The sequence below is a fragment of the Salmo salar genome, chromosome ssa16 (genome assembly GCF_905237065.1).
Source record: "Salmo salar chromosome ssa16, Ssal_v3.1, whole genome shotgun sequence".
In the NCBI taxonomy this organism is placed as follows: Eukaryota; Metazoa; Chordata; class Actinopteri; order Salmoniformes; family Salmonidae; genus Salmo; species Salmo salar.
This window is the reverse complement of record NC_059457.1, coordinates 9,301,339-9,316,677: the sequence shown is the minus strand read 5'-3', so window position 1 is coordinate 9,316,677 and position 15,339 is coordinate 9,301,339. Positions and strand designations below refer to the sequence as shown.

Here is a 15,339-nt window from a genome sequence, read left to right as displayed (position 1 = left end):
GTTACTACATGATTCCATAGGTGTTATTTCATAGTTTTGATGTATTCACTATTATTCTACAACATAAAAAATTGCAAAAATAAAGAAAAACGCTTGAATGAGTACGATAGGTGTGTCCAAACTTTTGACTGGTACTTTACATTAAGATGCAATGTGTAGTAATAAAGTTAGGTTGAGGCTGCTGAAGCAACAAAAATAAAACAAATTAGATCATAGAACACCACAGTTACAGGAGCTGAACTAACAGCCAAATGAAAAAAAAATATTGATTCGGTAGGAGTCATCTTTTTCATAGGGCAATATGATCATTAGGATGCACTATCCATGCATACACTGTTCCATAACAGCAGTCTCGTGGGCAAAACAACACAAGATGCATTCTCCCTTCAATAGTATCAAAATAAAAATAGAAAAAAGCATTGTCACATGGGCCGAATTGTCACGTCCTGACCATAGTAAGATGTTATTTTCTATGGTAGAGTAGGTCAGGGCGGGACAGGGAGTGTTTTTCTATGTTTTTTATTTCTATGTTCATGTTCTAGTTTTGTATTTCTATGTTGGTTTTGTTTGGGATGGTCTCCAATTAGAGGCAGCTGGTCCTCGTTGTCTCTAATTGGAGATCATACTTAAGTAGGTATTTTTTTCCCACCTGGTGTTGTGGGATCTTGTTTTTGTATTGCTCAGTGAAGCCTGCAGAACGTGATGTTTGTGTTTCTTTGTTTATTGTTTTGTATTAGTGTTCTGAGTAATATAATAAATATGTATCATGAGCACTCAACACGCTGCACCTTGGTCTACTCCTTACGACGATTGTCACAGAAGATCCCACCACCAAAGGACCAAGCAGCGTGATCAGGAGTGGACCTGGGAGGATATTGTGAATGGAAAGGGATACTGTACGTGGGAGGAGATCCAGGCTGGATGGGATCGCCTCCCATGGGAACAGGTGGAGGCAGCGAGAGCAGAACGGCAACGTTACGAGGATCGAGCACGGCAACGACGGAAGCACGAGAGGCACCCCGCATTTTTTGGAGGGGGGGCACATGGGGAGTTTGACAGAGTCAGGGTGGAGACCTGAGCCAACTCCCCGTGCTTACCATGGGGAGCGAGTGAAGAAGCAAGCACCGTGTTATGCGGTGATGCGCACTGTGTCGCCAGTGCGCATTCACAGCCCGGTGCGATCTGTGCCCGCGCCCCGCATTCGCCGTGCTAGGTTGAGCATTCAGCCAGGAAGGGTGGTGCCGGCTCAGCGCTCCTGGTCTCCAGTTTGCCTTCTCGGTCCAGGATATCCTGCGCCTGCGCTACGCACTGTGTCGCCAGTGCGCCTGCATAGCCCAGTTCGTCCTGTGCCCGCACACCGCACTTGCCGGGCTAAAGCAAGCATCCAGCCAGGACAGGTTGTGCCAGCCATAAGTTCCAGACCCCCAGTGCGCCTTCACGGCCCAGTATATCCTGTGCCAGTTCTACTCACTGTGTCGCCAGTGCGCCTGCACAGCCCAGTTCGTCCTGTGCCAGCAACCCGCCCTTGCCAGACTAAAGTAAGCATCCAGCCAGGACGGGTTGTGCCAGCCATAAGCTCCAGACCTCCAGTGTGCCTCCACGGCCCAGTATACCCTGTGCCTGCTCTGCGCACCCGGCCTCCAGCGACGTTCCCTAGTCCAGAGCTCTCAGCGACGTTCCCCAGTCCGGAGCCTCCAACGACGTTCCCTAGTCCGGTGAGACCTGTTCCGGCTCCACGTACGAAGCCTCCAGTGATGATCCATGGCCCAGAGCCTGTAGGGATGATCCATGGCCTGGAGCCTGTAGGGATAATCCATGGCCCGGAGCCTGTAGGGATAATCCATGGCACGAAGCCTGTAGAGATGATCCATGGCACGAAGCCTCCAGTGATAATCCATGGCCCGGAGCCTCCAGTGATGATCCATGGCACAAAGCCTCCAGTGGTGATACAAGGCGCGGAGCCTGCAGTGATGATCCATGGCATGGAGCCTGTAGTGACGGTCTGCAGCCCGGAACCTCCTGAGACGGCCTGCAGCCCGGAACCTCCTGAGACGGCCTGCAGCCCGGAACCTCCTGAGACGGCCTGCAGCCCGGAACCTCCTGAGACGGCCTGCAGCCCGGAACCTCCAGTGGCGGCCTGCAGCCCGGAACCTCCAGTGGCGGCCTGCAGCCCGGAACCTCCGGCGATGATCCACAGTCCGGTGGCACAGAAGCAGAGGGATCAGCTGGCGGAGCGGGGGTTACGTCCCGAACCAGAGCCGCCGCCTCTGTTGGAGGATCCGCGTGACAGGGGTGTTTTTCTATGTTTTTTATTTCTATGTTCATGTTCTAGTTTTCTATTTCTATGTTGGTTTTGTTTGGGATGGTCTCCAATTAGAGGCAGCTGGTCCTCGTTGTCTCTAATTGGAGATCATACTTAAGTTGTTTTTTTTTAACACCTGGTGTTGCGGGATCTTGTTTTGTATTGCTCAGTGAAGCCTGCAGAACGTGACGTTCGTGTTTCTTTGTTTATTGTTTTGTATTAGTGTTCTGAGTAATATAATAAATATTTATCATGAGCACTCAACACGCTGCACCTTGGTCTACTCCTTACGACGATCGTCACACGAATACAACAAGTGTAGACCTTACAGTCAATGCTTACTTACAAGCCCTTAACCAACAATGCAGTTTTAAGAAAAATAAGTGTTAAGTCAATTTTTTTTACAAATAATTAAATAGCAGCAGTAAAATAACAGTTGTGAGGCTATATACAGGGGGTACCGGTACAGAGTCAATCAATATGCGGGGGCACTGGTTGAGGTAATATGTACTGTAGGGGGGGTCAATGCAAATGGTCTGGGTAGCCATTTGTTTAGCTGTTCAGGAGTCTTATGGCTTGGGGGTAGAAGCTGTTAAGAAGCCTTTTGGACCTAGACTTGGTGCTCCGGTACCGCTTGCCGTGTGATAGCAGAGAGAACAGTCTATGACTAGGCTGGCTGGAGTCTTTGACTATTTTTAGGGCCTTCCTCTGACACCGCCTGGTATAGAGGTCCTGGATGGCAGGAAGCTTGGCCCCAGTTATGAACTACCCTCTGTAGTGCCTTGCGGTCGGAGGCCGAGCAGTTGCCATACCAGGCAGTGATGCAACCAGTCAGGATGCTCTCGATTGTGTAGAACTTTTTGAGGATCTGAGGACCCATGCCGAATCTTTTCAGTCTCCTGAGGGGGAATAGGCTTTGTCGTGCCCTCTTCACGACTGTCTTGGTGTGTTTGGACCATGATAGTTTGGTGATATGGACACCTGCTCCACTACAGCCCCGTCGATGAGAATGGGGGCGTGCTTTGCCCTTCTTTTCCTGTAGTCCATGGTCATGGTCAAGGATCTAGAAGCTCTCAACCTGCTCCACTACAGCCCTGTCGATGAGAATTGGGGTGTGCTCGGTTCTCCTGTAGTCATGTCACATTCCATTGACATTTCCATTTTAGAAAGTACTGTAAGTATCGGAATACACACGATCCATGCATACACATAACAGCAGTCTCATGGGCAAAACAACACAAGATGCATTCTTCCTTCAAGAGTGTCATGTCATATTCCACTGACATTTCCGTGCTGTAGCATTTCAAAGCCATAACACGAGTAATGACTTTAATAAAATCAACCACAGTGTTCTGCCAAGTACAGTAGGTTATATATCTTCGGTGTTGAATGAGTGTTGCCACAGGTCACACACGCTGAGAGACATGTGTGTGTGTGTGTGTGTGTGTGTACCGGTACGTACCTGGCCAGGCCTATCCTTGCCCTTTGACCTCCACTTAGGGTCACCCCTCCCTCCATAAGGGGCGTCTTGTCTTTCTCCGGCAGCAGGGCCAGATCCTGAGGGGAGAGCAGGGGAGGGTTAGATAAATGTTCGAGACATAGACATGCACACCCACACACAAAAACAGAAACATGAAAGGTAGGGGAGTATGAATGTCAAAGCACTCGGAAATGTATTGGGGAAAACAAAGAGAAAAGTTCAGTGTTGGTAGACATAACAGACTGAAATGGCAGCTACAAAAATATAAACAAACAGTTTGTTTATGTCTATTACTCCTGAAAGAAGGTTGTTAACAAACTGGGTACTGACTCAGTTCAACGTCCCTTAGTTTTTCAGTCAAGTGTTTAAATGTGAAATAAAATAACCTGGGGTCTGGTTAAAAGATGATGTAAAGTACTGTGTGACAGTTAAACAACTGAGTTCTGGAAATCCAATTCCTTTTTCATATTGCTATACAGCTGCAAAGCAATCAAATCACATGTACTTAAAGCTGCAGTTACAGCTTTAAGTACAGTAGCTTAAAGACAGAAAGGTGGCATTTGAGAAGTTTAATTCCACCACATCAAACATACCAAACAAGATACACTGAAACATCGAAGGAGTATGAAAAACTTCACAAATGCCCATAAAAAAAAACGACTTCTCATTTAGAAAAAAGCCAATGTGGCATCGATATGAGTCAGAAACATGTACTCTATTGTCAAAATTGACTACAAAGGTTAAATAGGATTTTTTATATTTTTTTAAAATATTTTTTTAGACTTGTGGTCGTGACTGCATCACAACGTAAATGAAGGTTGGGTTTGTTTCAAATCTGCCCGCATGCCCACAGCTGGCAGCGCACAAGTAATCATCAATTTGGAGTGCAGCTGCAAGCAACCTGATCATAATCCCTGTGGTAAATTTGGATTGACTATGGGACTAGTTAGGGATGATTGGTTAATAACACAATGTACATGGGACAATATGTAAAAATTTCAATGACTTAAAAACCTCAAACAAAATATAAATTGTAGAAATTCATATACAAATATTGAAAACATTTAAAAAGAACAAAATATTGTCTCATTTATATTGTGTAATAATTTATTGATGGCCCCTAACTTGCCCCGGAGATAGTCAAACCGACTTTGCCACTGTTGCACACCAGCCGGCTGAAGCTAATTGGCAAAATAATTTGTCTAACTATTCCCACCTGCGAACACACACCCAAGACACTCACATCAAACCACACCCCGAAACCATCTCACGTTTGAATTCAGTCACGGTCACTAGCGTTTCTTAATGAACCAAATCTAAAACGAGGCCAAATCAGGAAGTGCAGTCACCCTTTAATAGCTAGATGATTTCAAACACAAATGTCTGAAACATGTAAAACCAACATGTGAAAGAATGAATTTAGTCATACATAAAACCTCCTACCTTTTGAAACGCTACTTCTGCTATCCAAACGGAAGGCGTTGGGAATTGAGTTAAGAGGTTGTTTAACAGGTCGTAAAACACAGCAAGTGGAGAAAAGGCACCTTGTGTGTCTCACACTGACAAAAAAAAAAAGCGTGGCTAGCGCTACAAGCTAACTATTCTCTCACCATAAACCTTGGTTCTGGGTGCTGAGATTACAAGCTAGCTAACTGTTAACATTTAAAATGATTGGGGTTTACAAGAAACAGCCCACCCATGATCATGATCATTTTCTGGTCCTAGGAGAGGCAAAAACAGACTGGAGCAGGATCACAAGCCCACTAAACACAGTCTGATACATCTGGGAACACAGATGTCTTTCACAGGTGTCTCTTTATCCTCTCTGTCTCAGACCACGTATACCAGATTGCTTTTGTCATATTCTCTTTGACAGATGGAATATTCATGACTCCTCTGAAGTCACTCAGTTGTTGAGAGTTTGGATGCAGGTGAACATTACGCGGTTACATAAGAGTTGAAAGGTCAGGTCAAAAGGTGCTCATTGTGAGCTGTCAAAGGGTTAAAATAGGTGGATGCAGTAGTGTTTGCTTCAAAACAGGCAACGACACACTTAGGCCTAGCACCTACAGTTGCAATGGCACATCGTCAGAGCTGTTCCATAACATCTTTTGTAACAGCCATTTTCAATGCAGCGGTTTACTTAGCACTTATTGTGGGGTGGGCTGGCGCAGATTTCAAACAGTGCCTCAAGAGGCCTAAGGTAACACACCATCCAAATGATCTGTGCCAAATCCTCAATACCCCCTGATAAATGCTACTGTATAGTAGCTCTGTTGCACAGAGTTTTCTGGTCAGGTCATGTACACAGAGATACACAGAAACACAGATTGACAATGAATGCTCTAGTCTAGTCTACTCTAGTCTAGTCTAGTCTACATCCATGCTTGGGACTGAGCAAGCTGATATTCCGTCCCAATGACATAATGTGGGGTGTCCATGGCAATGGGAGTGTCAGGGACAGTAATCCAGTGACACAGTCAAACGTTGCTGCGCGACACTCAACACTGGGTTTCCACACAGGGACGGAAGGTGTGTGTGTGTGTGTGTGTGTGTGTGTGTGTGTGTGTGTGTGTGTGTGTGTGTGTGTGTGTGTGTGTGTGTGTGTGTGTGTGTGTGTGTGTGTGTGTGTGTGTGTGTGTGTGTGTGTGTCAACTGGACAAATATGACATCTCAACTCCTCACAAAGGCTCCTGGGTAGACAGCCAGGTAGAACATATGAGTCAAGGGAGGAAAAGAGAATAGGGTTAGGAATGAGAGATTAGCAAGAGAACATGGGGAGGTAGAGAGAGTAGAAGAAAAAAAACATCAGGTGAAAAGAGGGGAGAAAATATAAAAAAAGGTCACGTGGACGGAAATAAAGCAAAGACAGAGGAAAGCAGAAGTAGAGAAACATCCAACACGACAACGTCAAAGACCATACCTGAGACCAAAACAATTCTAACCAAGCTAACAGCCGACACACAATATGACAGAGCGACAGCGTATTTCCCTCCACCGTACCTCCTCCAGCTGACAGGCCTTGATGACAGAGGTGTAGCGGAACTCGTCGTAGGTCAGACCAAACAGGATGTTGTCACGGATGGTTCCGGGCATGATCCAGGAGGTCTGGGGGGAGAAGGAGATCCGCCCACTGTGTCTGATCTTCCCCTCCGACGGGACCAGCTCCCCCAGGATCATCATCAGCAGGGAACTCTGGTGGAGGGGGGGGATGGGGGGACGGGGGGCACAATATCTGAAGCGTCGAGCACAATAAATGTCATGGGGTAAAATTGTGTGTGCAATGTTGATTTTTGGGGAAGTAATTCCCAGCACCATAAAGGAGATAAGCTTGGTGGTGTGTGTTAATCCTGTTATAAAGGGAAGAAATGTCAGAACACCTCTGAACACTATGGAGTAAAAATATGCAGAGAGGGGAGAGATACTGTATATGTGCATCCCTAATCTATGTACAACATTACACCCTGGAGAGAGAGGAATAATAATGTATTCTATGATATGCTCTTCACTTCAGCTCACCGGGGAAGGGGTGGCGTGTAACGGTAGGTAGGGGGGCAGACACTAATCTCAAAACCTCGGATTGACTGCACTTTATAGCACCAGTAGAGGTGGAATTGAGGCATAGACACAAAAGTGAGATATTTATAATATTAAGTCTTTCACTTTGTCTCAACATGGAAACCATGTGTTTGATGCCTTTCTATTTTCTCCGTTCCAGACATTGGCACCGCTTTCCAACAACTCAGTTCATCATATTTCTGCCCTGCTTGAGCTGCCCCGGTCAACTATAAGTGCTGTTATTGTGAAGTGGAAATGTCTAGGAGCAACAACGGCTCAGCTGCGAAGTGGTAGGCCACACAAGCTCACAGAATGGGACCTCTGAGTGCTGAAGCGCATAGCGCGTAAAAATCGTCTGTCCTCGGTTGCAACACCCACTACTGAGTTCCAAACTGCCTCTGGAAGCAACGTCAGCACAAGAACTGTTTGTTGGGAGCTTCATGAAATGGGTTTCCATGGTCGAGCAGCTGCACACAAGCCTAAGATCACCATGCACAATGCCAAGTGTTGGCTGGAGTGGTGTAAAGCTTGCCGCCATTGGACTCTGGAGTGGTGGAAACGCGTTCTCTGGAGTGATGAATCCCGCTTCACCATCTGACAGTCCAACGGACGAATCTGGGTTTGGCAGATGCCAAGAGAACGCTACCTGCCCGAATGCATATTGCCAACTGTAAAGTTTGGTGGTTGGAGGAATAATGGTCTGTGGCTGATTATCATGGTTCGGACTATGCCCCATAGTTCCAGTGAAGAGGAATCTTAACTCTACAGTGTGCTTCAACTTTGTGACAACAGTTTGGGGAAGGCCCTTTCCTGTTTCAGCATGACAATGCCCCCATGCACAAAGCATACATAAATGGTTTGTCGAGATCGGTTTGGAAGAACTTGACTGGCCTGCACAGAGCCCTGACCTCAACACCATGTAACACTTTTGGGATGAATTGGAACGCCGACTGCGAGCCAGGCCTAATCGCCCAACATCAGTGCCCGACCTCACTAATTCTCTTGTGGCTGAATGGAAGCCAGATTACGCAGCAATGTTCCAACATTTACTGGAAAGCCTTCCCAGAAGAGTGGAGGTTGTCATAGCAGCAAAGAGGGGACCAACTCTATATTAATGCCCATGTTCGATGAGCAGGTGTCCACATACTTTTGTCATGTAGTGTATTTGATACCATTCCACTCATTCTGCTCCAGCCATTGCCACAAGCCCGTCCTCCCCAATTAAGGTGCCTCCTGTGTCTCAATAATATTATTAAGACACAGTATGACCCATTGAGACATGAGGAGCCCACACCCCACACTCCATCCACCCCTGTCATTCTTCCCAGACAGTGAGTGGTCCAATACCTTCCCTGAGCCTGTGGATCCTTAGTAAAGGGAAACATATTGAAACACCCTATGACATAGCGAGATATGAGAATCACACTTCAGCTACATTACATCAAAGTGCACACTCTGTTGTGATGTTCTACCTGCTACACGGAAACCAAACCATTTTAATTCACAAGATAGAATGAACATGCGTGCATCAGCCATCAAGAATTGAACCTCTGCGATTCTTGAGTTTGGACGCTGCCATTGGAGGCCACCAACGGAGGCCACCAACTCAAGCAGTATAGCAGCTTTCGTCGATTTAAAAGTAAGCATTCTCTCAATGGCTGATGGCCGATGGCTGTAGTGTAGCAGGGCCGTTACAGGGACTACAGTTGGCACATTTACAGAAATGTTGATTCATGTACATTGTTCCTGCCAATTCAAATAAACAAAGCCCCAGACCTTGTTCGTCCACCCCAGTGTTCCCAGAAAGTGAGTGGTGGTGGTACCTTCCCAGAGCCTGTGGATCCAGCCACGGCCAGCATCTGTCCCTTCTCCAGGTACAGGCTGATGTTCTTGAGGACGGGTGTGACATACAGGTTTGTGAAGAACAACCCTGCGTCACCGTTAGGCTGGCCGTTAGCCTTGTTCTCCTGCTTAATTTTCTCAAAGAGCTCCCCGATACCCTGGAGGGGGGGGGGAGAGAGTAGGGTGCGAAAGAGAGAAGGGGGTAGAGAGAAAGAGAGAGAGAGAGAGAGAGAGAGAGAGAGAGAGAGAGAGAGGGTGAGAAAGAGCTTTATATTACATCGAATTTTCTCTCATACAATATGACTAGACCAGCTTGTCTGAAAAAGTGAGCTCACGTGCATACAGTTCTGGCTGTAATAGGAATACTAATTGGGCATAAAGTGGAAAACAGACTGGTGAGAAAATGCTCTAACGAAGGCTTTACGCTGAAATGCGGCCGAGAACATTTTCAATATTCTGGGAATCACTGAGAAATAGGAGACTCTTGCCAGTATATTACTCAAATGTCATTATAGCCCCCTAATCCATCAACATTTCCATTGGAATCAAATCACTGGTGAGAGTGAGACTTCTGTAGGACAGTGGTTCGTAAACTGTGGGGCATGCCCTCCCCCTAGTGCGAAAGTTGCAATAGTTGGGTAGTTGTAAATTGGGTGGTGCATCATCAGTGTTCCTCTTGTCATGTCAGTCCTTGTGTACCATAGAGAGCTATTTAGAACTTGTCAGAAATGTCCAGATCAACCAGCCCATGTCACCTAACGAAGTTAGCTAGGTTTTTTAGTCCATAGATGTTGCTGTATCACATGCATACACTTTAGACACGGCAAAATTGCAATATAATTAGCTTTAAACCTGCAAAACGTTCTCTCCGCCGAAAAGAGGGGTGTGAATAGTTTGTATCATGAACGGTGCTTGTGCCCATAGAAATAGACTTGCCGTGCGAGGGTGGGTGGCTGAGTGGGTGGTTTGTTTAATCATTGACCTGGGTGACATTTTATGGGGTAGTGATTTTCCCAGCATAGAAATTGGTTGGGTTTAGAATAGTTTACCACCGTCTAGCATAGCATTGTTGTTGCTTATCTAAATTAGTGCACAGTGTTTGAACACAAAAGATTTTCTGCCTACTTGGGATGGTCATAAAATGTATCCATAAAATGAAATATACTGCCTGTGACATTTCAAACTGATAATGTTATTCTGTGGTAATGAATTGCCTTTTTCCTACATAGTAGTAGGATCATTCTCAGGAAGAATAGAATACACACACACACACACACACACACACACACACACACACACACACACACACACACACACACACACACACACACACACACACACACACACACACACACACACACACACACACACACACACACACACACACGTACTTCATCCCAGGAGGCGGTCACGTTCACCAACTCTATCTCAGTTGTGGTCAGGTTGTACTCCAATACTTTGTACTCCTCTTTGCAGAGGTACTCCTACAGGATAGACAATGGATAACAAAACAAGAACATTATCTTGGCAACAACAATTCAAGTCAATACACACACACACACACACACACACACACACACACACACACACACACACACACACACACACACACACACACACACCCTTATTCTTGGTATAAATATAAACAGTAGTGTAAGACGAATGCAAAGCATGTGTTGTCCGACGGTAGTGTCCTGTACAGTATAAAGACAGAATAGACAGCATGTTCAGGAGACCGAGAGGAATTACTGATAAGATTGATACAACAACTGGTACTGTGATGGCCTTTTTGGCTGAGGATGACATGTGTGTCTGTCTCTCTGTCTATTTCTTGATGTGCCTTACGGCAAGGCGGTGTGAAGGGCATGTGTGTGTCTTGGGGTGCAGTCGGGGTGGGGAGGGGGGGCTGGGCGTGTTTTGGATTCCAGATGTTGGACTGAGAAGATGAGTCCAAATAATCATGTACTCAAATACTAATGTATGTGAACCCAGGTCTGGTGTGAGGATGTGGGTGTGTTTGTATAAGCCAATTATTGGCTTCTTCAGACATGATGAGAATAACTTACATAACCACCAAATGTAAAAAATGTTTAAAGAAATTGCTCATTAACAAAACCAGAGTTATCATCAACCTATGTTAACAAGCACTCCTCTCCCCTCCACTTCCTCTCCTCAAGTCTGTACATTCCACAGGCAAATGTACATTACATACAGTATCAATGACTACAACAGGTGCTCCTCCAACCCAACTCCATCCAACGTCTTCATTTAGTTTTCCCCCAATCCCAACCATTACAGCCCTCGACCAGATTTCACCCAAGTAAAATGCCCAATTCGACAATGACTCAAAGTTCCAGTGTACTGTACCACATCTAGATGAACCTTCAAATCCCATCCATCCTTCTCCCCTCCCCCTATCCTTCCCCCATTTCCCACTCCCTCATTTACTCCCGTGCCCAAGTACACAAAAGCGCCTCACCTCTATCTTTGTGACCAGCGCCAGCGTGTCGTACCACATCTGTATGGAGCCGGGCAGCTGTCTAGTGAGGGTCATACGGAGCACCATGCAGTAGGAGGCAGTGGTGAAGATCCGCCTCAGGATAATGCCCTGTAGAGATCACATTGAGATTGTACTTTATTAATCCCCATTGGGAGTATTCCACAGATTGCTAACCTCAATGTCAGAGTTTAACCTCAATGTCCAGCACAATGTCAGAGTTTAACCTCAATGTCCAGCACAATGTCAGAGTTTACATAAAGTGCATTCGGAATGTATTCAGACCCCTTGACTTTTTCTACATGTTATTTTACAGCCTTATTCTAAAATTCATTAAATAGTTGTTTTTCCTCATCAAATCCACACACAACCCCATAATGGCAAAGCGGAAACAGGTTTTAAGATTTTTTTTGCCTCATTTATTAAAAATTAAAAACAGAAATACCTTATTTACATAAGTATTCAGACCATTTGCTATGAGACTCGGAATTGAGCTCAGGTGCATCCTGTTTCCATTGATCATCCTTGAAATGTTTCTACAACTTGATTGGAGTCCACCTGTGGTAAATTCAATTGATTGGACATGATTTGGAAAGGCACACACCTGTCTATATAACGTCCCACAGTTGACCGTGCATGTCAGAGCAAAACCCAAGCCATGAGGTCGAAGGAATTGTCTGTAGAGCTCAGAGACAAGATTGTGTCGAGGCACAGATCTGGGGAAGGGTACCAAAAAAATACCTGCGGCATTGAATGTCCCCAAGAACACAGTGGCCTCCATCATTCTTAAATGGAAGAAGTTTGGAACCACCAAGACTCTTCCTAGAGCTGGCCAAACTGAGCAATCAGGGGTGAAGGGCCTTGGTCAGGGAGGTGACCAAGAACCTGATGGTCACTCTGATAGAGCTCCAGAGTTCCTCTCTGGAGATGGGAGAACCTTCCAGAATGACAACCATCTCTGCAGCATTCCACCAATCAGGCCTTTATGGTAGAGTGGTCAGACGGAAGCCACTCCACAGTAGAAGGCACATGACAGCCAACTTGGAGTTTGCCAAAAGGCACCTAAAGGATTCAGACCATGAAAAACAAGATTCTCTAGTCTGATGAAAACAAAATTGAACTCTTTGGCCTGAATGCCAAGCGTCATGTCTTCGGTGAAGCATGGTGGTGGCAGCATTATGCTGTGGGGATGTTTTTCAGCGGCAGGGACTGGGAGACTAGTCAGGATCGAGGCAAAGATGAACGGAGCAAAGTACAGAGAGATACTTTTTAAAATGATTATTTACACCCATTATTATTTTACCCTTTTTCTCCCCAATTGGTAGTTACAGTCTTGCCCCATCGCTGCATCTCCCATACGGACTCAGGAGAGGCGAGAGTCGAGAGCCATGTGGCCTCCGAAACACAACCCTGCCAAGCCGCTCTACTTCTTGACATATTGCTCGCTTAACCAGCTGCACCAATGCGTCGGAGGAAACACTATACAACTGGCGACCGTGTCAGCGTGCATGCGCCCGGCCCGCCACAGGAGTCGCTAGAGTGTGACGGGACAAGGACATCCCGGCCGGCCAAACCCTCCCCTCACTCGGACGGCGCTGGGCCAATTGTGCGCCGCCTCATGGGTCTCCCGGTCGCGGCCGTCTGTGTGACAGCCCGAGATCGAAGTGATGCCTCAAGCACTGTGATGCAGTGCCTTAGACCGCTGTGCCACTTGGGAAGCCCTACAGAGAGATCCTTGATGAAAACCTGCTCCAGAGCGCTCAGGACCTCAGACTGGGGTGAAGGTTAACCTTCCAACAGGACAATGACCCTAAGCACATAGCCAAGACAACGCAGGAGTGGCTTCGGGACAAGTCTCTGAATGTCCTTGAGTGGATGCTCCCCATCCAACCTGACTGAGCTTGAGAGGATCTGCAGAGATGAATGTGAGAAAATCCCCAAATGCAGGTGTGCCAAGCTTGTAGCGTCATACCCAAGAAGACTCGAGGCTGTAATCGCTGCCAAAAGTGCTTCAACAAAGTACTGAGTTAAAGGGTCTTTTTTTTATAAATTGTTTTGCAAAATAAATGTAAAACCTGTTTTTGCTTTGTCATTATGGGGTATTGTGTGTAGATTGATTTTAAAAAATGAACAAGTCTTTAATCTAACAAAATGTGGGAATACTTTCCGAATGCAGTGTATGTGAAAATGGTGCACTTCTATGTTTTGAAGTAAAACAGATAAGAAAATGTCCTTTATTAATCACCAAGGGGAAATTCATTGGTCGTACTTTGTCATAGCAAATAACAAACAATACAAATACTCACCTCATAAAAAACATCACAAGTAAATAAAAATGTATATACATTTATAAAGGCCAGTGGAAAAAGTACCTTGCTGAGGGCGTGTGGCACAATGGCTGACACAATGACCAGGATGGCAGAGAAGAAGTAGGAGGCACTGTAGAAGTAACGCAGAGAGCCAATCTTCCTCGTCAATGACATCTCATCCCTGTAAGAGGTGGGGGGATTCATTTTATAGAATACTTACTATTATGTAACCTCTCTTACATTTGTATCTTAAATCATTTTCTAATTCAATGGAATTATTCGGTTTTCTCATTGAAAAAACATTGTTTATGCCAAATTCTGCCTAGACAAGAAAGCCAAGGTCACAAGACGTCTTGTCAAAGGTCTTGACGCAGAGCCATCAATAGGTGGACAGACATCAACAGGGGAATCCAATTATGCATTTAGGCCCAATTCACCCAAATCAGACAGGGATTAAACATTGAACATTGGCAATTGACTCAAGGATTGACTAGACTACACAATGCAGGAGTGTTTCTCTGATTGGCTTTGTTTGTGAATGTCATGTGTCATGATCATAGACGGCAATTAATCCTCCCTTTGAGCTTCGGCTCATATTTAACGGAATTTAAGTGAAAATATCTTGATGGGAACCTTATTTATTAATGAAAATCACAGGTCATCTATCCCAGCTAACAGTTTTTGATTCCCAGAAGATCTCTGGTGGATGGGATGGTGTTCCTACCATGACCCTTCACCTCAGAGCATTAGAGTTATACGTTAGAGGAGGGGTGGGCAATTCCAGTCCTCAGGTGCCTGATTGGTGTCACACTTTTGCCCCAGCCCCAGTTAACACACATGACTCCAATAATCAATTAAACACGATCTTCAGTTTAGAATGAAATGAGTTTAATCAGATGTGTTTGCTAGGGATGGTGAAAAGATGTGACACCACTCCGGCACCCGAGGACTGGAGTTGCCCATCCCTGTGTTAGAGTCAAAGCATGACCACTTATCTAACTTCTATCAGCATGTTAAATGTGCAACCAGAGGGAAAACAATTCTAGACCACCTTTACTCCACACACAAAGACGCGTACAAAGCTGTCCCTCGCACTTCATTTGTACAAACAATAGTACGCAAGTATAAACACCATGGGACCACGCAGCTGTCATACCGCTCAGGAAGGAGACGCATTCTGTCTCCTAGAGATGAACGTACTTTGGTGTGAAAAGTGCAAATCAATCCCAGAAAAACAGCAAAGGACCTTGTGAAGATGCTGGAGGAAACAGGTACAAAAGTATCTATATCCACAGTAAAACGGGTCCTATATCGACATAACCTGAAAGGCCTCTCAGCAAGGAAGAAGCCA

At 45.6% G+C, this 15,339-nt stretch overlaps 1 protein-coding gene across 1 annotated transcript in view; it reads right to left on the bottom strand.

The window, feature by feature from the left end:
- LOC100136364 (cystic fibrosis transmembrane conductance regulator I) overlaps window positions 1-15,339 on the bottom strand; it is a 51,182-nt gene that overhangs the window by 23,899 nt on the left and 11,944 nt on the right. The window contains 6 exon segments of the mRNA NM_001123533.1: window positions 3,765-3,859; window positions 6,786-6,977; window positions 9,164-9,340; window positions 10,574-10,666; window positions 11,662-11,790; window positions 14,052-14,169. Of these exon segments, the coding sequence (NP_001117005.1) occupies window positions 3,765-3,859; window positions 6,786-6,977; window positions 9,164-9,340; window positions 10,574-10,666; window positions 11,662-11,790; window positions 14,052-14,169 (804 nt within the window).